At 46.9% G+C, this 23,314-nt stretch overlaps 1 protein-coding gene and 1 long non-coding RNA gene across 2 annotated transcripts in view; both read right to left on the minus strand.

Annotated features, from left to right (window-relative positions):
* LOC148129522 (uncharacterized) overlaps nt 1–336 on the minus strand; it is a 268,357-nt gene extending 268,021 nt beyond the window's left edge. The window contains exon 1 of the long non-coding RNA XR_015745350.1: nt 288–336. This is a non-coding gene — a long non-coding RNA (uncharacterized LOC148129522). The remainder of the gene's footprint in view (nt 1–287) is intronic.
* Nucleotides 337–610: 274 nt separating this feature from the next.
* The window catches only part of KLC2 (kinesin light chain 2), a 25,155-nt gene continuing 2,451 nt past the window's right edge, over nt 611–23,314 (minus strand). The window contains exons 2-16 of the mRNA XM_087943633.1: nt 20,315–20,586; nt 19,393–19,623; nt 18,730–18,802; nt 17,362–17,584; nt 16,758–16,845; nt 15,470–15,571; nt 15,115–15,288; nt 13,765–13,864; nt 10,136–10,185; nt 9,892–9,962; nt 8,634–8,742; nt 6,413–6,562; nt 4,290–4,414; nt 3,688–3,748; nt 611–2,528 (exon numbers count right to left, since the gene is read on the minus strand). Coding sequence (XP_087799759.1) covers nt 2,448–2,528; nt 3,688–3,748; nt 4,290–4,414; nt 6,413–6,562; nt 8,634–8,742; nt 9,892–9,962; nt 10,136–10,185; nt 13,765–13,864; nt 15,115–15,288; nt 15,470–15,571; nt 16,758–16,845; nt 17,362–17,584; nt 18,730–18,802; nt 19,393–19,623; nt 20,315–20,578 — 1,902 coding nt within the window. The 5' untranslated portion in view covers nt 20,579–20,586 and the 3' untranslated portion in view covers nt 611–2,447. The remainder of the gene's footprint in view (nt 2,529–3,687; nt 3,749–4,289; nt 4,415–6,412; nt 6,563–8,633; nt 8,743–9,891; nt 9,963–10,135; nt 10,186–13,764; nt 13,865–15,114; nt 15,289–15,469; nt 15,572–16,757; nt 16,846–17,361; nt 17,585–18,729; nt 18,803–19,392; nt 19,624–20,314; nt 20,587–23,314) is intronic.

Genomic DNA, 23,314 nt, shown 5'->3' on the forward strand with positions numbered 1-23,314 from the left:
TGGAAACTGAGTCATACTCATGACCGTAGCAGCGTCCGGGGTCATGTGGTCACCGCATTCTCCCCACAATAACATGGGTGTATGTTCATAAGGGTGTGGGTGTGTGTTTGCACACATCTAAAAACACAATCACAAATTTAAAAACACAAATTTAAATAATGGATTGGCTTCCTGCATGGAATTTGGGTGCCAAGAGGAGATTATTTAGTCAGCCTCCCTAAAAAAACAGCCTTGGGAGATTCATACGACTTTAGAATCAAATAGAATAACAAGAGTTTGGAAGGGACCTTGGAGGTCTTCTAGTCCAACCCCCAGGAAACCTTACAACACTTCAGACAAAATGGTTGTCCCATCTCTTCTTTAAAAACTCCAGCATCAGAGGAAGGAAGGGAAGAAGGAAGGAAGAGCAGAATAACAGAGTTGGGGGGACCTCAGAGGTCTTCTAGTCCAACCCCCTGCCTAGGCAGGAAACCCTACAGCAGACAAATGGTGACTTGTGATTTTCTAATTTGCAGGGCCTCCAATCGGACGTGTTTAAATGGAAGGAAATAATAATAATTTTAAAAAAAGGATGGGAAAGAAAAATAATAATAATAAAAAGACCAAACCAGAGAATATTCCTCTTGTTTTATTTCTAGAGCAACATAATTAAATACAGAGCACAATTCCTTTCGTTTTACACCCCACCCCCACCCCCGACGTAATCGTTAACCTCTTCTTCGCACACAGATCCTCCTGTGTGCTCGCAAACACACACGCAATATTTAGGTCATATAAGTTACCGGAGCCCTGCCCTATTTTGAAATCCTGGGAAAAGGAGGTGGGGGAAATAATAATAATAAACTGAAAAATTACTGAACCGTCGTCCTTACGGGCTTGCAATAGAGTGAGGGGCTTAACTTGGGTGGGCCCTTCTTCCTGCGTCTGGTTTAGCTAAAATAGCATATTTTTTTGTTTCTGCCACAATGCAAAGGTTGAAAAGCAGAATTTGAAACAGGAGGCATCTGCAATTGTGCCCCCCACTCAAAAAAGGGGGGCTTTATCTCCTCTCCATCAGCCCACCCCCACCCCACCCCCAGGGGACACATCAGGAACGGAGAAATGGCATCTGATATAAAGACGCCATTTGGAAGTGTTTCTCCGTCCCTACAAGCGGAAGAAGGAAGAGAAGAAAAAATAGCATTTTTAGTGGAGGAGGCAAGAATAGAGAAAATCCATTTGGAAATTGGTTGGGATCTTCTGCTCAAGCCCAGTTTTCTACCCCTTTGGCTTAAATCCTTAGCTATTTATGAGGATGTTGCTTACTTGAATGGAGAGGGAAAAAGGGGTTGTTTTATCTTGCAAAGCATCATGGCTGGGAAGGCTGTCAGAGGAAAGAGGCTGAGATTGGCGGGTATCGGAGGCGATGGATGGTCTACAAGGGGTATCGACCACCCCTCCTTAAGATGAGAGCCAATGGGAATTTGATGAATAACCCACCTTGCACCCAAATTTGGAGGGAGAGACAAGAGAGGAGCAGGGAAGAACGAGGAGGGATGTTGGCGTGGACAACAGGGTGTTATTCCGTTGGTAAGCAAGGCCCTGAATCAACGAGGCCGCCAGAACGACGTAGCGTAATCCAGGCAGTCCCCCTCGAAATAAAAATTAAATAATAAATAAAAATCCAGTGTGGATTGAGGAGGGAAGGGATTTCCAGAGAGGAGCTGGGTAGGGAATCTCTCTCTCTGAGCAGATCCTAAACAGAAAGGATCACTAATCCGCAAAGGGTGGGAAGGAGCCTTCAAGGGGTCCCTAATTCCTTCTTTGCTAGAAGAAGAAGAACACATTTGAGGTGGGTTCAAATCCTGCCTTTGCTAGTTGAGATCATTTTGCACCCTGTTGTTTACAACGAAGGAGCGCAAAAGATGTCATGAGGAAGTCCAGGAAATTATTATTATTATTATATTTTCCTTGGACTTGACAGCTCCTTTCCCGCCACATTCCCGGGGAGAGGCCTTGACAAATCATGCAGCTTCGTGTGTGTGTGTGTGTGTGTGTCCATCCCTTGGCCCCCCAACAAAAGGCAGTTCATGGTGTGTTGTGGCGACGCCTCATTGAGACACCCTACCTTCACCTGGACTTAAAAGAAGTAGGTGGCCAGAGCACTACGGTGGCAGCATGCTGGGGGTTGCAAGGTGGGGGAGGAAGACCGTGGATGTGGGGGGGCTATGGCGTGCTTGTGGGGTGCCCGTGGCGCCCCGCGAAGGGGGAAACGTGAGGTACCGCTACGCCTCTGGGCTGCAATGGCGGGAGCGCAATGTTGACAGGGTGGGGAATTGTCGGAGGATGAGGCTCCAGGCAGAAGCTCGAAGCAGCCCTGACGTGGTCCCGATTTCGAACCTGCCCCCTCCGACTCCAGCCCGAGCCACAGTGGTGGTGGTGGGTGGGGGGACACGACGACACCCATGTCACGCCATCAGGGACCTTCGGCGTGGCAGGTCGACGTTGCTGGAGCTTAAGCCTCGGCTGTCGCAGAGGTTGCCGGAGACCTAGAGAGGGAGGATGAGGGAAGAGAGTATTGAAGGGGGCAGGGATGCCAGCATCGCCCAAGTTTTGGGGGGTTTGTCCCTCCTTCCTTTTCCTTCTCCCTCCTTCTTCCTTCCTCTTCCCTCCCTTCCTCTTCTCCTCCGCCGTTCCTTCCTTTTCCCTTCCTCCCACCTTCCTTCCTTCTTTCCTCCCTCTCCCTCTTCCTTCCTTCCCTTTCCTCCCTCCATCTCTCTTTCCTTCCTCCTTTCCTCTCCCTCCTCCCTCCCTTCTTCCCTCCCCCCTCTATCTCCCTCCCTCCATCTCTCCTTCCTTCTTCCCTTCCTCTCCCTCCTTCCTTCCTCCCTTCCCTCTTTCCCTCCCTCCCTCCCCCCTCCCTCCATCTCTCCTTCCTTCTTCCCTTCCTCTCCCTCCTCCCTCCCCTGTTCCCTCACCCCCTCTATCTCCCTCCCTCCATCTCTCCTTCCTTCTTCCCTTCCTCTTCCTCCTCCCCCCCTTCCCTCTTCCCTCCCCTCCATCTCTTCTTCCTTCTTCCCTTCCTCTCCCTCCTCCCCCCTTCCCTCTTCCCTCCCCCTCCCTCCCTCCATCTCTTCTTCCTTCTTCCCTTCCTCTCCCTCCTCCCTCCCCTCTTCCCTCACCCTCCCTCCCTTCATCTTCCTCCCTCCCTCAATCTCTCCTTCCTTCCTCCCTATCCTTCCTTCCTTCCTTCCTCCCCTCCCTCCTTCCATCTTCTTTCCTCCTTTCCTCTCCCTCCTTCCTTCCTCCTTCCCCTTCCCTCCCTTCCCCTCTTTCCTTCCCCTCCCTCCCTCCTCCCATCTTCCTTCCTACCTATTCCCCCTCTTCCCCTCCCTCCCTCCCTCCATCTCTCCCTTCCTTCCCCTTCCTCTCTCCAGTCTCTCCTCTTCCCTCCCTCCCTCTTCTCCTTCATTCCTCTCTTCTCCTCCCTCCCTCCCTCCCTCTACAAAAACAAGCCAGCCCCTCAGACCAGATCATACTGTCATCAGAAGACGCTTCTGTTAAGGGGGACAGGCCACAACCTGCTCCCCAGAGTCTCTGGCATGGTTGGAAAACGAGTTCTTGCTGCTCCCCTCCCGCCATGCCAGCTTCCCCTCAGGAGCCCGATCCGAAAGAGAAGGTTGGGCGGCTTCCCCGCAGGTGTGTTACCTGGCTGGGCTCTTCTTCTACGCTTTTGTTCAGGAAGTTGAGCGAACTCGCCCTTTTCATCCTGCAGCGAGAGAGAGAAAAACCAGCGGTGACTGGCAATTCGAGAAGCCCAAATCCCTCTTTCAACCTGAATTTGGTCGTTTTATTTTGGCCAGCAATATTGGCACCACGCTTAGGGCAAACAACTCTTGTTTTATTTCAACGCTGGGAATTACGTTCATTCCCAGCCCGTAATGAGTCCCAAACAGTCCCTCGAGATAAGCACCCACCTTTCTCTCCTTTGAATGGCTGCCAACGACTAAAGTGCCAAATTAAAAAAAATCAACGAAGTACAAAGTCCACACAGAGCTTCAAGGATTAATCCGAATAGAGTGAAGGACCTTGCTTCCTGCAAAGGTTTCTTCACCTTTGCCTGACCTTTAGACCTTATGGGAGGGGTAATCACCACCCAGCCTTACTCCCGAGTCTCCCCTTTTGTCTCAGCTGCTCTTGCCTTCTAGCAGCTCTGTGCATGCACGCACTGGGAACAGGCTCCCCTTGTTCCTCTGCCTCGCTGCTGTCAGATTCTGGAGGCTCCAGATCCCCCCAAACTGGAAACTCACCCAGGGTTCCTTGGTTCTTGGGGGCTGCTCCCTTGGAGCTTCTTAACCAGCATCTCGCTGCTCCGTCGCAAAGCGTCTCGCAGTTTCCCGAAAGAGCCGCTGCGGCGCAGGGCTCCGGAGCCCACCTGGGAGAGCAAAAGGCACACAGGTTGGCTCCATCTTTGAAGGCAACAAGGGAGTTGCTAGAGATGGCAGTCCTTCGATTGGATCCAAGACTGCTGCTCCCAGAATTCCCAGCCAGAGGGCACAGGGTTTGGGGAGTTGTAGTCCCCAGTGGGGGATCCTTTGGGGGACAGCTGGGTTTCCAGATTAAGCTGTTAATATAACGCACACCGAGGTGGTATGAGGGGCCAAGAGTTTTTCGTGTGTTCTTTCTGCTAAGCTTGTATTTTTCAACCTCAGTGCTTTAAGAGGGGTGGACTTCAACTCCCAGAATTCCCCGGCCGGCAAGCTCTAAGATACGTGGATTTTAGCTCCCAGAATTCCCTCGTCAACTTGCTTTGAAAGAGGTGTGGACTTCCAACTCCCAGAATTCCCAACCCAGCATGCATCCTTTAAAATATTCCAGAATTCCCTAGTCAACTTGCTTTCAAAGAGGTGTGGACTTCCAACTCCCAGAATTCCCAACCCAGCATGCATCCTTTAAAATATTCCAGAATTCCCTAGTCAACTTGCTTTCAAAGAGCTGTGGACTTCCAACTCCCAGAATTCCCCAGCCGGCAAGCTTTAAGGCATGTAGATTTTAAACTCCCAGAATGCCCCAACGATCGTGCTTTTAAGATGGCTGGAATTCAACTCCCAGAATTCCTTATCCGGGATGCTTTAAAATACGTGGACTTCCAACTCCCAGAATTCCTCAGCCAGCATGCTGGATGGGGGAATTCTGGAAGATGAAGTCCACACCTTTTAAAATGGCTGAAGTTGAGAAACTGCACTAAGCTGTCATGCGGTTTGAATCTTTTTGGCGGTTTAACCCAGTTTAGTGAGTTCTGGAACTCCAGGCCACGGTACTTTAAGCGAACCTGGGTTTTTTCGCCATGTGTGAACACGGCAACCATCCACAGACAAAACCCCTCAATTCTACATTTGTTGAATTTTCTTCTGCTCTCCTCATTTTTACAAGTAAATTCTGTAGGTTAGGTCTCTCTCTCTCTCTGTTTCCGTCTCTCCTCTCTGTCTCTCCCTCTCCTCTCCATCTGTATCACTGTTTCTCTCTCCTCTCTCTCTGTCTCTCTCTCTCTCTCCTCTCTCTCTCTGTCTCTGTCCTCTCTCTCTCTCTCCTTTCCATCTGTCTCTCTCTCTCTCCTCTGTCGCTGCTCTGTCTCTCTCTCCTCTATCTCTGCTCTGTCTCTCTCTTTTCTCTCCTCTCTCTGCTGCTCTGTCTCTCTCTCCTCTATCTCTGCTCTGTCTCTCTCTTTCTCTCCTCTGTCTCTGCTGTCTCTCTCTCTTTCTTTCTCTCTCTCTCTCTCTCTCTCTTTCTCTCCTCTGTCTCTGCTCTGTCTCTCTCTCATCTCTGTCTCTGTCTCTCTCTCTCTCCTCTCTCTGTCTCTGTCTCTCTTTCTCTCCTCTCTCTGTCTCTGCTGTCTCTCTCTCTCTTCTCTCTCTCTCTCTCTCTCTCTCTCTGTCTCTCTCCTTTCCATCTGTCTCTCTCTCTCTTTCTCTCTCTCTCTGTCGCTGCTCTGTCTCTCTCTCTCTCCTCTATCTCTGCTCTCTCTCTCTCCTGTCTCTGTCCTCTCTGTCTCTGTCCTTTCCATCTGTCTTTCTCTCTCTCTTTCTCTCCTCTCTGTCGCTGCTCTGTCGCTCTCTCTCTCTCCTCTCTGTCTCTCTCTCCTCTCTCTCTCTCTCTCTCTGTCTCTCTCCTTTCCATCTGTCTCTCTCTCTCTCTCTTTCTCTCCTCTGTCGCTGCTCTCTCTCTCCTCTCCTCTCCTCTCTCTCTCTCCTCTCTCTCTCTCTTCTCTGTCTCTCTCCTTTCTATCTGTCTCTCTCTCTCTTTCTCTCCTCTCTGTCGCTGCTCTGTCTCTCTCTCTCCTCTCTCTCTCTCTTCTCTGTCTCTCTCTCTTTCCATCTGTCTCTCCTCTGTCTGTCTCTCCTCTCCATCTCTCCTCTCTGTCTCTCTCTCTCACCCCAGACCATTCAGCTATGCCTTCTTCTGATTCATTCTCGTTCTCGCACTTCCTGGTGCCGGGAGCCCCGTCGCGGTTCGGTCGCTGTTCGGCACGGTTCCCGTCCTTTAGAAGCTCCACGATTTTGCTCTGGTTGAAAGCATCCATGCCCTGGGAAACACACAGGAAAGGGTTGAAATATTTAATCTGTGTTGTTATGATATGTACAGAATAACCCTTGAGTAACAAGGATATATGCACATGGAAACCTTTATGAGAGTAGTTATGGATAACTGTTCAGCCACACTCAGATACACTACATTGAGTTAAAGTTTACTTTAAGAAATAGCATAGTCCAATAAACAGTCCAGGTCATATACGTTTTACAGTTGAAAGAATATCCAATTACAAAGTCTTCTTACGGGTTGCCTTTGTCATTTACAGTAAACAAAGATATCAAAGTATAAGCACAACAGAGAACCTTAGATAGCAACAGAATGTCAGAGAGAGCAAGCTATGATTTCTCTAGCTCCCTCTTATGGCAACTTGCAATACAATCAACCAATTGGAATATTACAGTGATTTTGCTTTTAGGCTACAAACATACATTGTTGGTTTATATGTTGCCAACCCAACTAATGGGTGGACAAATTCCTAACATTCTCCCCTTTAGGTAGAACCGTTTATTGGACTGTGCTGTTTCTTAAAGTAAACTTTAACCCAATTTAGTGTATCTGCATGTGGCTGAATAATTATTCATAACTACTCTCATAAACGTTTCCATGTGCATATATCCTTGTTACTCAAGGGTTATTCTGTACATATCATAACATTGGTTATGGGCCCAGAGAGATATTAAGAATCAGTGTGAATATACAGTTTCACATTCAGCCAGCTGATTGCGGTGTATTGTTAAACTACCAATGGCACAAGAACAGTCAACCAGTACAACCATTACTGGGGGGGCCAGGTTTTGCTGGAAATCCAAAGTAGACTCCCCCTTCCTAGTTAAAAATGTCATAAATCAGGGTCAGGCCAGGTCCCAAGCAGCCAAAAATGCGACATGGCTGAAGGATGCTGGAATTTCGTATCTGGAACGTAAGTTACTTTTTGGTGGGTGTTCCGTTGTAAGTCGAGGACTTTCTGCACAAGAAGTCCTCGACTTATGACACGACAGAGCCCCAAATTTATGCTGCTCAGGGAGAAACGTGTGAAATGAGTTTCACCCCATTTCAACACTTTTCTTGCCACGTTGGTTAAAGGAATCCCCGCAGTTGTTAAATTAGGGTGACATCATTGTTAAGTGAATCAGGTTTCCCTATTGACTCGGCTGGTCAGAAGGTCGTAAAATGGGGATCATGCAACCCCGGGACCCTGCGACCGTCATAAATATGAATCAGTTGTCCAGCATCTGAATGTAAATTACGGGACCATGATGGATGCTGCAATGGTCGTAAGTGTGAAAAATGGTTCTGTCATGCCCCTGTCGGAATCTGATTCTGAGGGGGAGGCCGAGCAGCTGACAGGGAGTGGGAGTGTGGCTGTGGAGGAAACTGGGGAAGGGCAAAGTCCAGCTGGGCAGAGCAGGGAGAGGTAGAACAAGGGAGAGGGGGTTCAGAGGAAGACCCATCCCCTCTTCATCCCACAGCACGTAGGGAGGAATGGAGAAGGGAGCAACGTGGCTTGAATGGCTTACGGGGAGGAAAGGGCCCTGACTCCCTTCATTAGCTGCAGCTGGGAACACAGTGTATAAAAGAGGAAGCTGTGCACAGCAAGTTGTTGGGAGCAAATCGTGAATTATCTGGTATCATTGAGGCTTATCTGGGTTCCTGGCGTCTTCCCAACTTCTGTGTGTTTTGTTGGCCTTGAAGTCTGCAATCCTTTTCCTGCCCGTCCAGTTAATAGCTGCAGCGTGCTTTGTGTGGATTTTTAGTTACAGTTTATATATACTTTGTTTTTGGACCTAATTTCCTCCACTTAAAGACTGTTCCTGGGAGAGGTTTTTCTCCAGCCGAAGGTAACTGGACATTGGGGGCAAAGTTGGAGCGAATAAAGGGATTCTTCTTGCTTATTTGACTGTGTTGCTTTTGTGCCATGCCCCTTTGCGTCATCACAGGTCTTTTTTTTTTTTTTTCAGTTGTAGCTTCGAACCGTCATTAAACAAACCATTGTAAGTTGAGGAACTACCCGTATTGGGTGATCCCATTTTCATCCCATGGAAAGGACAAAAACGGCCTTTTACCTGTTTACGCGACTTTTGGACACATTCTTCCAGCGTTTCGGCGGCTTCCACTTTGCCCTGGCGCCGATATAGGGACCCCAAACTTTTTAGGGTGGCGTTGACGGTCAGGCTGGGAGCGGGGGGAGAGAGAGAGAAGCAAAGGCAGGGGAGGTCAGAGTAGCGAGTTCCGTTGTTAAGTGAATGGAGCTACAATGGTTTTGCGAAAGTGAGCTGCTTGGCAAATGTCCAGATCACGAGAACGCTGGAATGGCTAACGCTGCTCAAGCAGGAGACGCTATATACCAGGTTGGAAAAATGGCTGTCCAATCTCTTCTTAAAACATTTCTAGGAAGGAAGGAAGGAAGGAAGGAAGGGAGGAGGAAGGGAAGGAAGGAAGGAAGGAAGGAAGGAAGGAAGGAAGGGTGGAAGCAGGAAGGAAGAAGGAAGGGAGGGAGCAGGAAGGAGGGAGGGAGGAGGGAGGGAGGGAGGGAGGGAGGGAGGGAGGAAGGAAGGAAGGAAGGAAGGAAGGAAGGAAGGAAGGAAGGAAGGAAGGAAGGAAGGAAGGAAGGAGGGAAGGGAAAGAAGGAAGGAAGGGTGGAAGCAGGAAGAAGGAAGGAAGGAAGAGAGGGAGGGAGGGAGGGAGGAAGGAAGGAAGGAGGGAAGGGAAGGAAAGAAGGAAGGAAGGAAGGGTGGAAGCAGGAAGAAGGAAGGAAGGAAGAGAGGGAGGGAGGGAGGGAAGGAAGGAAGGAAGGAAAGGAAGGAAGGAAGGAAGGAAGAAGGAAGGAAGGGAAGGGAAGGGAAGGAAGGAAGGGTGGAAGCAGGAAGGAAGGAAGAGAGGGAGGGAACGGAGGGAGGGAGGGAGGAAGGAACGAAAGAAAGGAAAGAAGGAAGGAAGGAAGGAAGGAAGAGAAGGAAGGAAGGAAAGGAAAGAAGGAAGGAAAGGAAGGAAGGAAGGAAGGAAAGAAAGAAAGAAGGAAAGAAAGAAGGAAGGAAGGGAACGAAAGAATTGGAAGGGACTTTTGAGGTCTTCTAGCCCAAGCACAAGATCCTATATATACCACGTGGAACCAAACGGCTGTCCAATCGTTTTTTTGCCACCCGGCTCAAGGTTCACGGCCACTCCAAGCGGCGGCTACATCACCAGACGGAGCCCGAAGTCGGCTTATTGGGATGGGACGCACAGACAGACAAACCTCGTGGTTCTGACGCCACCGTCCACCCACGTCCTGAAAAGCCAATTCTCTCCCGTCCGATTCAATGGTCTGCTTCCCCCACTCACCTGTCCACCTTGCAGGCTTTATACCAGCTGCCGTACTCTCTGTAAGGGGCGCTGTTTTCTCGGTACTTATCCTGGAGCCGGGGAAACAAGATGAACAAAAATAGATAACAGATCATCAGTGTTGGGAGGGACCTCGTAGGTCATCTAGTCCAACCCCCCACCCCACCCCTGGCCAAGCAGGAATCCCCAAATCCTGGGTTTAAAACAAGCTGGCTTTCGAACTCTGTGCCAAACCCCAAACTACCTTACATTCTTCCCGTTCCTCGGCGTGCATCCAGATGGGTTTATTGTCACCTGTAGAGAAGCGAAGAAAATGGGTTCCAAAAATTCGAGGCATCGGCTCTGCGATCGGTTCAACGGCGCAATAAGACTTGCACTGGGGAGGCTGCTTTGACGTTTAACCTGGTTTGCTACCTCAGCAGGTTCATTTATATCCTGGTTTACCTATGCAGACGCTCGCTGGTTGAATGATTTATTGTCTGAACCGCCTTTTGGCTAGGTCAGCACAGAGTCCTCCACTTACGACTACAGTTAGTTTCAGGGTTTCTGCTTCTCGGCACAAACTTGGTTTTTTAAGGGAATCACTTCCAATTTCACAGGCTTTTTTGTTGTTGTTGTTGGTTTGCCACGGCTGTTAAGGGAACCTCCGCAAGTTGTAAAGGGAAACATACGGTCATTAAGTGGATCTAATGCCCTCCCAATTGGCTTTGCTTGTCAGAAGGTGCTGATATGATCCTGCAACAGTCATAAATACAGGCCAGCTGCCAAGATGTCTGAACAATGTGAGTGGGGATGTTACGACGGTCATGAGAGCGAGGACCGGTCCCAAGTCACCTTTTTCAGTGCCAATGTAACCTCAGTCACTAAACGAATGGTTGTAAGTCGAGGCCTCATCTATAACACTAAACCATAATTCTGTTCTGACCAAGGCCTCCGAGACCATAACACGCTTATTTTAAAAACAAGTCTTGTTTTATTGCAATGCTGGGAATTGTTTTCATTCCCAGCCAGCAATGAATCTCAAACAGTCCCTTGAGATAAGCACCCACCTTTCTTTCCTGTGAAGTGCAGCCAATAATAGAAGTATCAAATGAACTAGGGAAAAAAAACCAACCGAAGCACACAGAGCTTCAATAAAGATTCTGAACCGATCGAATGACCTTGCTTCCTGCAAAGGTTTCTTCACCTTTGCCTGTCCTTTAGACCTTATGGGAGCGGCAATCACCTCCGAGCCTTACTCCCAAGTCACCCCATTTGTCTCAGCTGCTCTTGCCTTCTAGCAGCTCTGTGCATACGCACACTGGGAACAGGCTCCCCTCGTTCCTCTGCCTTGCTGCTGCCAGACTCCAAAGGCTCCGGAGTCAGCACCCCACTCCCAGATGGTCCTGATCCCCTCTCTTGCATCGGATGCCGGACCCTCGTCCGAGTCCTCTCCAGACTCCTTGCCCGGTCCCCGTTCTTCCCCACTGTCCAATTCCGCTGCTGCCTGCGCTGGCTGCCGGCGAACCACAACAGGTTGTAAGCTGAGGCCCTATCTATAACACTAAACCATCATTCCTGGTTTTAAGGCTCCCAGCTTCGCACAGGAGGCCGAGCCCAAGTGGCTGTAACTTGGTCCGTTGTGCGAACCTGGATGGGAAGCTGAACCCACAATCCGGCTGAAATTCAGGTTGTGCCACATTCCCTTTGAGCTGAGCTCATCGATCCCTGCTCACCGGGGACCAGCACACCGAAGACAGGAAAATGACTAAGCGAAAGAGACCGTGCAGGATACGGCTGGGTGAGTCATCCTGGCTGGGAAAACAGGAGTTTTCGGCCCAGCCCAGGGGATGTCAAAGTTCACGCATCAGGTGTTCCGACCCAGATCTGCCCAACCCGTGTTGGGAATACGCACACCATTATGTTGCTTCGGGTAGCAGAGCCCCTTGCAGGAGGGGGTTAAGAGAAATCAGACAGAGAGAGAACGAGAGAAAGAGAGAAAGAGAATGAGAAAAAGAGAAGAGAAAGAAAAAGAAAGAGAGACAAAGAGAAAGAGAACGAGAGAAAAAGAGAACAAGAGAGAAGAGAAAGAGAAAGTGAGAAAGAGAGAGAAAGAGAAAGAGAGAAAGACAGGGAGAAATAGAGACAGTAATAGGGAAGAATAGAAAAAGAGAGAAAAGAGAGAGAGAAAGAGAGGGAGAAATAGAAATAGAAACAGAAAGAGAGAAATAGAAAAAGAGAGAAAAGACAGAGAAAGAGAAAGAGAGAAAAACAAAGAGAGAAAAAGAGAGAGGGAGAGAGAGGGAGGGGGAGAGAGAGAGAGAGAGACAGAGAGAAATAGAGACAGTAATAGGGAAGAATAGAAAAAGAGAGAAAAGAGAGAGAGAAAGAGAGAGGGAGAAATAGAAACAGAAAGAGAGAAATAGAAAAAGAGAGAAAAGAGAGAGAAAGAGAAAGAGAGAAAAACAAAAGAGAGAAAAAGAGAGAGAGAGAGGGAGGGGGAGAGAGAGAGAGGGGGAGAGAGAGAGAAAGAGAGAGAAATAGAGACAGTAATAGAGAAGAACAGAAAAAGAGAAAAAAGAGAGAGAGAAAGAGAGAGGGAGAAAGAGAAACAGAAATAGAAAGAGAAATAGAAAAAGAGAGAAAAGACAGAGAAAGAGAAAGAGAGAAAAACAAAGAGAGAAAAAGAGAGAGAGAGGGAGAGAGGAGGGGGAGAGAGAGAGAGAGAGAAAGACAGAGAGAAATAGAGACAGTAATAGAGAAGAATAGAAAAAGAGAGAAAAGAGAGAGAAAGAGAGAGGGAGAAAGAGAAACAGAAATAGAAAGAGAAATAGAAAAGAGAGAAAAGACAGAGAAAGAGAAAGAGAGAAAACAAAGAGAAAAAGAGAGAGAGAGAGGGAGAGGGGAGGGGGGAGAGAGAGAGAGAGAGAAAGACAGAGAGAAATAGAGACAGTAATAGAGAAGAATAGAAAAAGAGAGAAAAGAGAGAGAGAAAGAGAGAGGGAGAAATAGAAACAGAAATAGAAAGAGAGAAATAGAAAAAGAGAGAAAAGAGAGAGAAAGAGAAAGAGAGAAAAACAAAGAGAGAAAAAGAGAGAGAGAGAGAGAGGGAGGGGAGAGAGAGAGAGAGGGAGGGGAGAGAGAGAAAGACAGAGAGAAATAGAGACAGTAATAGAGAAGAATAGAAAAAGAGAGAAAAGAGAGAGAGAAAGAGAGGGAGAAATAGAAACAGAAATAGAAAGAGAGAAATAGAAAAAGAGAGAAAAGACAGAGAAAGAGAAAGAGAGAAAAACAAAGAGAGAAAAAGAGAGAGAGAGGGAGAGAGGAGGGGGAGAGAGAGAGAGAGAAAGACAGAGAGAAATAGAGACAGTAATAGAGAAGAATAGAAAAAGAGAGAAAAGAGAGAGAGAAGAGAGAGGGAGAAATAGAAACAGAAATAGAAAGAGAGAAATAGAAAAAGAGAGAAAAGACAGAGAAAGAGAAAGAGAGAAAAACAAAGAGAGAAAAAGAGAGAGAGGGAGAGAGGGAGGCAGGAGAGAGAGAGAGAGAGAGAGAGACCCTTCTAGAATTAAAATTCAACCCATATCCTTCCAGAGCTAAAAGTGTGTGTGTGAGGGGGGGGAGGAAATCTAGTGGGCCGGTGGGCCACAACACCTGGTGCCTTAACCACTAGACCAAACTGCCTCCCCAAAGTTAGCCAGAGGATTCTTCCTCCACGCAATAAGCCTCTTCTTCGCTCTCTTTTAAACACACACCTAGACGCCCACACAATCCCTCGCGCACCACCCGGGCTGTTTTTCCAGGCTTCTAAGGTAGAAGTCCTCGGCCGGGCTTCTGCCATCTGTGCGAAAGTTTGCCCTCCCAACGGGTGCAAATCCTCCTCCCCACGCTCACCGTTGACCGATCCGAATTCCCTCTCGTGCGCCTGGGTCAGGATCTCCTTGTAGAGAGTCTCAGCTTCCTTGTATTTTCCTTGTTTGATATAAGAAGAGGCCTGCAAGGATTATACAATCCAGGGGTTAAGAGGAGCAAGGAAAAGTGTATTGCTTTCACAACCATCTTGGTTTGTCTATTTATTTTTTTGGGTGGGGGACGGGGGACTGCCTCTCCCCCACAAAACACCCAAACTGATTTTTGTCACAATTTGCAGATTGATTTTCTAGGGGTCACATCACAGGAGGGAGGAGCAGAAACAGCATATGGGTTCACACGGGCACCTCTCTTTTGTGAAGTTTGTTCTCCACCAAAAACATTGATTGATTGATTGATTTGGAAATTTATATTGCCGCCTATTCGCACACGGCGACTCAAGGCAGCTTATGAGAATATAAAAAAATATGTATTTATAATTTATATTGCCGCCTATTCGCACACGCGACTCAAGGCAGCTTAGAATAAAAAAAATATGTATTTATAATTTATATTGCCGCCTATTCGCACACGGCGACTCAAGGCAGCTTACGAGAATATATAAAAAAAATATTTATATATATATATTTTTAAAAGCAATTAAAAAATGGTGAAACTAATATAACGATGCCATCACAACTGCCTTGAAAACTTTGCACCCAAGCTGCTCAAGAGTAAGTTATATTTTTAAGGAACGGTGTGGGCTTCTTGGTGTTTTCTTGGAGACATTTCATGACCCAGCTAGGTAACATCATCAGTGGTAGAAGGGAGAAGGGTTTGTGGAGTGGAGGAGGAGGGGGGGAGAGGAGGGAGGAAGAGGAGTGCAGAGTCCTTGGTGCTTTCTGAGCCTCCTTGTTTTCTTGCAGGGCATTTCATAACCCTAGCAGTGATGATGTTACCTAGTTGGGTCACGAAACGTCGGCAAGAAAACCATCAAACTCAAGAGGGCATCCAAGGACAGCCCAATCCACATTCCCTTCTAGTACTGATGATGTTACCAAGTTGGGTCACGAAACGTCTGCAAGAAAACCAACAAGCTCAGAGGGCACCTAAGACCCCCTCGTTTCAACCCCGAGCTAACATTCCCCTTTAAAGGAACAGTGTGTTTCCTTGTTTGTTTACCCAACTAGGTAACATCAACAGTGTTAGGGAGTGTGGGGTTTGCTGCCTGTTTATACACCACAGTGTGCCCTGCTAAGCTTGGTGGGTGAAAAAAAAATTTCCTTGCAAATTCCTCGATTAAGGTGATTGCTGTCTGCTTGACTGTTTGTCTGGTGTTCTGTTTCCTTCTTAGCTCTTCTCCTCCTCTCTGACTCTCTCAAAGCGCCAACTCACCAGGTTGTTCTTCGTCTTGGCTACGTTTGGATTGTCGGGGCCCAGGCGGGATTCGTAGATCTCTAGGGCCCGCTGGTAATAGTACTGGACTTCCTCGTACTTCCCCTGGTTTTGGCAAAGGAGGGCCAGGTTGTTCAGCTGTTTGGCTACATCGGGGTGGTACTTTCCAAGCACCTGGAAGGAGAAAGAAGGTGGCACTCGAGATATTTTACAGACACCCTCAGCCTGTCCCTTCGACTCCCCCACCCAAAATATTTTTTGTTCTTGCCAAGGATCTCCGAGACTTAAGAAGTCGCCCAGAGTAGCTTTGACAATAAAACGGGCGGCGTGCAAATTTAAGAAGCAGAACAAATACCTTCTCGCGAATCTCCAGGGCCCTCTTGCACAGAGGTTCGGCTTCCTTATATTTTCCTCGTTTCCCGTACAAGACAGCCAAGTTGTTGAGCGTGGCAGCCACCTGATTGCGAAACACCAACACAATTATTAAATTTGCAGACGACACGACAGTGGTGGGGCTCGTTAGTAAGAACAATGAGCCTGCTTTTGAAAAGTAAGTACAAGGGAAGACAGGGTGGTGTAAAGAACATAATCTTATACTTAACACCAAAAAAAAACCCCTAAAGAACCTCTTCTATAAAATCCAAGAGAGGCTAGGAAAAGGGTAGGAAATGTTGACCACTGTTAAAAGTTTTTAATGGCACGCCAGGATATACTGTCTGTAGGGTATCCGTTTGGTTATCCCTGTTTGGTTGGCTAGCCACGCTGTTTATTGCTTAAATTGGATGGGTGGATGGATGGATGGAAGGAAGGAAGGTGAGGATAATGAAGAAAGACATGGAAGAAAGGAAAGAAGGAGGGAGGGAGGGAGAGAGAGAGGAAAGAGAGGATAATGAAGGGGAGAGAAATGGAAGGAAGGAAGGAAGGAGAGAATAATGAAGGGGAGAGAAATGGAAGGAAGGAAAGAGAGAATAATGAAGGGGAGAGAAATGGAAGGAAGGGAGGGAGGAAGGAGAGGATAATGAAGAAAGAAATGGAAGAAAGGAAAGAAGGAGGGAGGGAGGGAGAGAGGAAGGAGAGGATAATGAAGGGAAGAGAAATGGAAGGAAGGAAGGAAGGAGGGAGAGAATAATGAAGGGGAGAGAAATGGAAGGAAGGAAGGGAGGAAGGAGAGGATAATGAAGAAAGAAATGGAAGAAAGGAAAGGAGGAGGGAGGGAGGGATAGAGGAAGGAGAGGATAATGAAGGGAAGAGAAATGGAAGGAAGGAAGGAAGGAGAGAATAATGAAGGGGAGAGAAATGGAAGGAAGGAAAGAGAGAATAATGAAGGGGAGAGAAATGGAAGGAAGGGAGGGAGGAAGGAGAGGATAATGAAGAAAGAAATGGAAGAAAGGAAAGAAGGAGGGAGGGAGGGAGAAAGAGAGGAAGGAGAGGATAATGAAGGGGAGAGAAATGGAAGGAAGGAAAGAAAGGAAAGAAAGAACAGAAAGAAAGGAAAGAAAGAAGGAAAGAAAGAAAAGAAAGAAGGGGAAGAGAAGGGAAGGAGAGGAATGGAATTAAACTAAAATAAATAAATGGAAGACTATACAGTAGTCTTTAAATCCTTCAACCGGAGCTGACAGGAAGGGTCCCCAGCTCGCACTCACAGCTGGGTGATCTTTTCCCAGGGTCTTTTCCCGGATAGCCAAAGCGTCATTGAGAAGGTGGGCGGCTTCCTTGTATTTATTCTGGTCTCTGGTGGGAAAGAAAACACGGATTAGCGTCTTTGGTTCACGACCTGAAGGAAGGAAGCGGGTGCTGGCTGGGGAATTCTGGGAGCTGAAGTCCAGAAAAATGTTACTGTCTTTGGAGACCAAGTCTCGAGCCAAACTTCCAAAACTTAAAAAAGGATTTATTGAGAGTCAACTTGCCGGCACTGCCTGGGTGTAGCTGACTCTGAGGCACATCCTTCACTGCCACCCTTGACCCTGGTTTTCTCCCCCACCCCCTGGGTGTATCCTAATTCATATTCTCCAATGGGACACCTCCATAGCCCAGAGTCATCCATCACATTCTCCAGTTAGATGTTTGCTGGGGGCAGAAACTTCAGTCGTCTTAGTTACTCTCTATTATGGAAAAACTATTTATGGAATGCGCTTTCGGTTTGCAAGCTGCTGCACTGCTCCTCCCTCCCTTTCTGTTGGCAAGCTTCAAAAGACGAGAGAAATATTTTATGAGTTCACACACACACACACACACTGACTTCCACACCTGTACACCAGGGCGAGGATATTCAGCATTGTCGCCACATCGGGGTGATCGTGGCCCGAGGTTTTCTCAAGGTCCTCCAAAGCTTGCTTGCAGAGCGGGACGGCCACTTCATAGCGCCCCTGGGAAGCGTACTGGATCACCAGATTGTGCAAGGTCCGTAGACGGGCCGGGATCTCGTAGCCGCCCTGCTGGGCTGCCGACTCTCCGCTGTGGTGGGTTGGCCCTGCAAGAGGACAGAGATCGCGGATTCACCAGCTGGAAGTGTCTTTCCCGAAGAAATAACAGGTGGCCCTCGACTTATAAAAGCATAAAACAATAGCGGCTTAGGATTGTATTTGCTAAAAACTGGAAAAATAAGAAAATACCATCACAGGAGGAAATCATTAAGAAAATATGTGCTGAAATGAGTAGGTTGACATTTGAAATTAGAGAACAAGAGGATAAACAATTTTATAAAATTTGGGATCTTTTCTATCAATGGTTAGATAATAAAGTACAGTAATGAAATATGTAGATTTTTAGAAAATAATAAATATATAAAGATGTATTTTTTGTTTAAATTATAACTACAAAATGATTTTAGGATAGATTTGGAGTGATAATATGAACTGTTATACAATAAATTAAGTCAATTATGGTTATCTTGTAAAACAGGAATGAATAAAAGTATAGTCAAATGATTAATAACGATACTAAGGTATTTAGTTTTTGATTGACAATATGAGATTATATGTAATGTAACTGTAATTGAAGACTACGAAATGGAAGCACAAAACCATTCGTAAACCAACCGGCACACTGTATGTACACCTATGGAAGACAGCTTGATGTTTTTATGTTTTGTTTGTTTATGTTTGTTTTTAAAAACCAATAAAATCTTAATTTAAAAAAAAAGCACAAAACAATAGAATAACAGAATTGGAAGGGACCTTGGAGGTCTTCTAGTCCAACCCCCTGTTCAAGCAGAAGACCTTCTACCATTCTGGGAAAATGGTTGTCCGGTCTCTTCTTAAAAACCTCCCGTGTTGGAGCACGCACGATTTCTGGAGGCAAGTAGTTCCACTGGTTAATGGTTTGAACTTTCAGGAAGTTTCTCCTTAATTCCAAGTTGCTTCTCACCTGGATGGAGTTCCCATCTGTTGCTTCTTGTCCTGCCTTCAAAGTGCTTTGGAGAATAGCTTGACACCTTCTTCTTTTAAGGCATGAAATATTGCTATCCTGTCACCCCTGGTCCTTCTGATCATGAAATCAGACGTGCCTGATCTCTGCTTTGTATGTTTTGGCCTCCAGCCCCCTAATCATCCTTCTTGTCTCGCTTAACGGCTGCTGCTCTGCTTAACCGTGAATTGAGAGCCTTCTGAGGCTTACCTTGACCCTGGTCATCGTCGTTAGGAAATAGATCGTCCAAGGTATCTTTCGCCGCCTCGCCATTTTTCTCATCCTGGGCAAAAAAAAAAAAAAGGAAGGAATTTTTTTAAAAAAAAACTGGCATTCACTTTCAAGGGAGTAGGAAAAAGACAGACCTCCTTATTCCCACTCTCAGAATAACAGAGTTGGAAGGGGCCTTAGAGGTCTTCTAGTCCAACCCTCTTGTTCAAGTAGGAGATACTAGACCATTTCAGACAAAATGGCTGTCCAGTCTCTTTTGAAGAAACCTCCACTGTTGGAACGTCTGGTGGCAAGCAGTTCCACTGGTTAATTGTTCTAAATTTCAATAAATTCCTCCTTAATTTCTAGATTGCTTCTCTCCTTGATTAATTTCCATCCGTTGCTTCTCGTCCTGCCTTTGGGTGCTTTGGAGAATAAGCTGACCCCCCTCTTCTTGGGGGCAGCCCCTCAAATATTTAAACACTGCTACGGTGTCCCCCCTAATCCTTCTTTTCATTAGAAGGACTAAGAGTCGATACGGGAGCATCTCGACCCAACGCTTTTCCCTCTTGGCCTGGGTTCAAGGCTGACCTGGCAGAGCCAGGAGGAGGCCACCTGCTCTGAACAGGTAGGTTAAAAAAGGTGGGGAGAGAAACCACCTACCGAAGGGGAGACGTCCTCGTCGAACTTTTTCATCTGGTTCATGAATTCCAGGTGTTTCTTGTCCTCTTCCAGCTGAGCCACCGACTGCTCGCTCCGCTGCAGTTTGTGCTGGGTGGCGGCCAACTCGTCCCGCAGCCACTGGTTTTCCTGCACCAGGCGCCGCACCTGAGCTCGGAGCTTCTGCTTCTCCGATTCCACGGCGCTCAGGTGGCTGGAGAGGGCGATGATCACCTGGCGCCAGGAACGACGACAACAAAAACAAAAAACAAAAACCCAGATTCATCGATCTTGTTTGAACGGGACTCCGGCCAGGATTCTGCTTGCAAAGTATGTGTGTGTGTGTGTGTGTGTGTGTGTGTGTGTGTGTGTGTGTGTATATATATATATGTATATGTATATGTGTGTGTATATATATATATATATATATATATATATATATATATATATATACACACATATACATATACATATATATACACACACACACACACACACACACACATATATATATATATATATATATATATATATATATATATATATATATATATATATATATATATATATATATATATATATATATATATATATATATATATAGTCATGCTTGGGGAGGCAGCGACCCTTTGAGAGATGTCATGCAATGAAATTTCATGTTAATGGCTGACGATTAGGGTACATTTAAAGTGACAATAAAGTTAGTCTAAGTCGATAGATACAGAAGGAAGGCAGGAAAGAAGGAAGGAAGGAACAGATAGAAATTCAGATAGATAGGAAGGCAGGAAAGAAGGAAGGAAGGAACAGATAGAAATTGATAGATCGACAAGACAGGATAGATGAGATTAAAGATAGATAGATAGATAGATAGATAGATAGATAGATAGATAGATAGATAGATAGATAGATAGCAAGCGGGAGGTACCTGGGCTTCTCCGAGGCCCAGCTCGATGGCTTCCAGGGACTTCCTCAGGAGCAGGGCCTTCTCTTGGGCAGCGCTGCTTTCGTGCGGCAGCTGTTGTGGTGGCGGTTCCAGGCGGCTGACGGTGTCCAGCAAAGCGGCCAGGAGGGAGTGGTGCTCGCTGCGCAGCGTCTCCAGGCCTTGCACCACGGCCTTGGTGCCCAGCACGATCTCGTCCTGGCTCATCTTCTCCAGCTTCTCCTCCCGGGGGTACAGCATGGTGGCCATCGCCCAACCTGCAGGGGTGGTGGGGAGAGAGAGAGAGGAGGGCAGTTGGGAAGCAGTGGCTGGGCAAAGTGTGTGTGTGTGTGTGTGTGTGTGTGAGAGAGAGAGAGAGAGAGAGACAGAGAGACAGAGAGAGAGAGAGAAATATTCTTTCCTCCTACCCTCCCTTCCTCTTTGCTTTCCTTCCTCCCTTTTTCTCCTTTTCTTCCCTTCCCTCCCTTCCCTCTCTATTCCTTCCTTCCTCCCATCTTCTTTATTCCTCCCTCCCTCCCTCCCTTCTCTTCCTTCCTTAGTTCCTTCTTTCCTCCCTCCTTCCGTCTTTATTTCTTTCTCCATTCTCTCTGTTCCTTTCTTCCTTTCTCTCTTCCTTCCCTATTCCTTCCTTCGTTTCTTCCTCCCTTCTTTCATTTCTCCCTTCCTTCCCTCTCTATGCCTCCCTTTTTCAATTCCTTCTTTCTCCTTTTCTTCCTTTCTCCTTCCCTTCCCTCTCTATTCCTTAGTTCCTCCTTCCCTCCTTCCCTCTCTATTCCTTCCTTCCTTAGTCCCTTCTTCCCCTCTCCTAGCAAATAATGGGTTCGCTTAATGACCACTTCATTTCCTTTATGATCAACACATTTGCTTTACTGCCACGCAGAAGCTTGAAAAGTGGGTGCGGTCACATGATGATCCTCTTTTGCGACCGCCCTGATTTAAAAAAAAAAAACCCTGCGGGTTCAACTACTAAATCCTAAATGGAGGGTTCTCTGTACACGGGGTTGGACTAGATGACCTCCAAGGTCCCTTCCAACTCTTGTTATTTCACAATCCTTCCTCTCTGCATGAATCTGAGAAAGCTTGAGGACTAGCCCCTTTTCATTGGCTTGAGTAGAGAGAAAGGGGGGTTAGAAGCCCCAAGTCCAACCCTCCCCCCCTTGCCCAAACCCGCTAATAATCGCCAGTTATTTGCGCCTTATCCGAATTAGAAAATTTGAAAACCCCAAATCTACCCGCCACGGTCGTTCCCAAAACTATATACAGTCTAAAAAAACCAAAAAAAACCCAGCATCAAAACCACAGAAATGTCCCCACTGATTGTTGGTTAGGGGCAGAATCAATAAAACCGCCCCCCTCTCTCCGGAAGTTGCTCCCTTTGCAAAGACAGGGGTCCGGCTGGATGACCTCCCAGGCCCCAACTCCGTCAACTCAATCCCCCCACTACGTCCCGTCCTTTTAAATCTTTGAACCCCCTCCAAGAGTCCAGCAATCCCACCCACCCCTTTTGGGGGGGGGGGAATCCGACACGCTTGATAAAAGAAGCAATAATTTTAATTCCTCATCTTCTCCTGCCGAGCCAACAGCACACCAAACTTTTCCGCCCCGCTGCCATTCCCACAACCAAAGTGAAGTCCCTTCATTCCCTTCATCCAGAGCCTGGATCTCTATAGTCCAGCCTACTTTTTTAAAAATCCCCGTCTGGATAGAAAGGGGATAGATAATTCCATCCACCTGGACCCCTCCAACATCTGGAATGACGGCTAGGATTGGCTGGGAATTTGTTTCTCAAATCCCACTCCTCCTTTTAAAAAACATTTATCTCTCCTCCTGTCCAGCTTTTGAATGCAATTCTTGGTCTCCCCAGGAGGGGGCTAACGTCCCGGACAATACCGACGCAATGCGGCGCTGAGTGAGTCCTTCACTTGGCCATTTCAACCGAAGTCGCATCTCCTCCTCTTTCCCCCTCCTCAAATTGGCCACTGGAGCATTTCACTTCCTTTTCTGCCATTCCCCCAAATTCTCATTTCCCCCAGCCAAAAACGGATGCTGAATTTTTTTGCAACGGATTACGAAGTGACCCAAAACTACATCCCGTTGGTTCTAAAACCTCTTTTTTTTTTTTTCCAGGCCGTTCCTTTTGCACTTCTTTCCTTTTTTATATATTTTTTTTGCAAACTCTTAAAATTCAATCACTGGAAAAAGGAGACCCTTCCCTTTTCTCTCTCCCACCCACTTCAAGCTCTGCGGGGATGTTGGGATCACAACTTATAAGTTGTTAAAAAAATCATCATCGTAATAGTCATAATAGTCATAATAATAATAATAATAATAATAATAATAATAATAATAATAATAATAATAATAATAATAATAATAATTCATCGATTTTGTCTTTCACCTCCAGCCCCTGAAAATCACCAAGTTAAATGGACAAACGGGGAACTTCGCATGGATTTTGGATTGAGGGAGGAGTTGTTTTTTTTCCGCCAAAGAAGAGATTTTTCGCTCAACCCTCTGGATAAACTGCCAGCGTCCTCATCAGGAAAATCGAGTTTTTCTGACAAAGCTGGCAAGGAGGAGGAAAGGAGCGATCGTCCCAAATGCAAGCAGCCGAATTTCCAAAAATAGGACATGCCATCATGCCACTTGGGTGAAGCCAGTGTTAATCCAGGCGTGGTTCTTGGGTCAATAAACCGTAATTAATCCAGCCAGTTTAGAGGTGGTGAAACCAGGTACACCTTTATTTAAATGCCTTTTCCAGGGTAGGAGGAGGATTGAAAACACACACACACTGGAGGGGAGGACGGGGACGGGAATAAAAATCTAATCGAAGAAGCAAGCTGTTTTCAGACACAACCTAACAGATAACAGATAAGCAGAGTTGGAAGGGACCTTGTAGGTCATCTAGTCCAACCCGCCCTGCCCAAGCGGGTGACCCTACACCATTTCTGACAAATGGCAGTCCAATCTCGGGAGATATTTATC

The sequence above is a fragment of the Notechis scutatus genome, chromosome 14, assembly GCF_049901735.1.
Source record: "Notechis scutatus isolate UNSWTSFEM ecotype Mainland chromosome 14, rNotScu1.2, whole genome shotgun sequence".
In the NCBI taxonomy this organism is placed as follows: Eukaryota; Metazoa; Chordata; class Lepidosauria; order Squamata; family Elapidae; genus Notechis; species Notechis scutatus.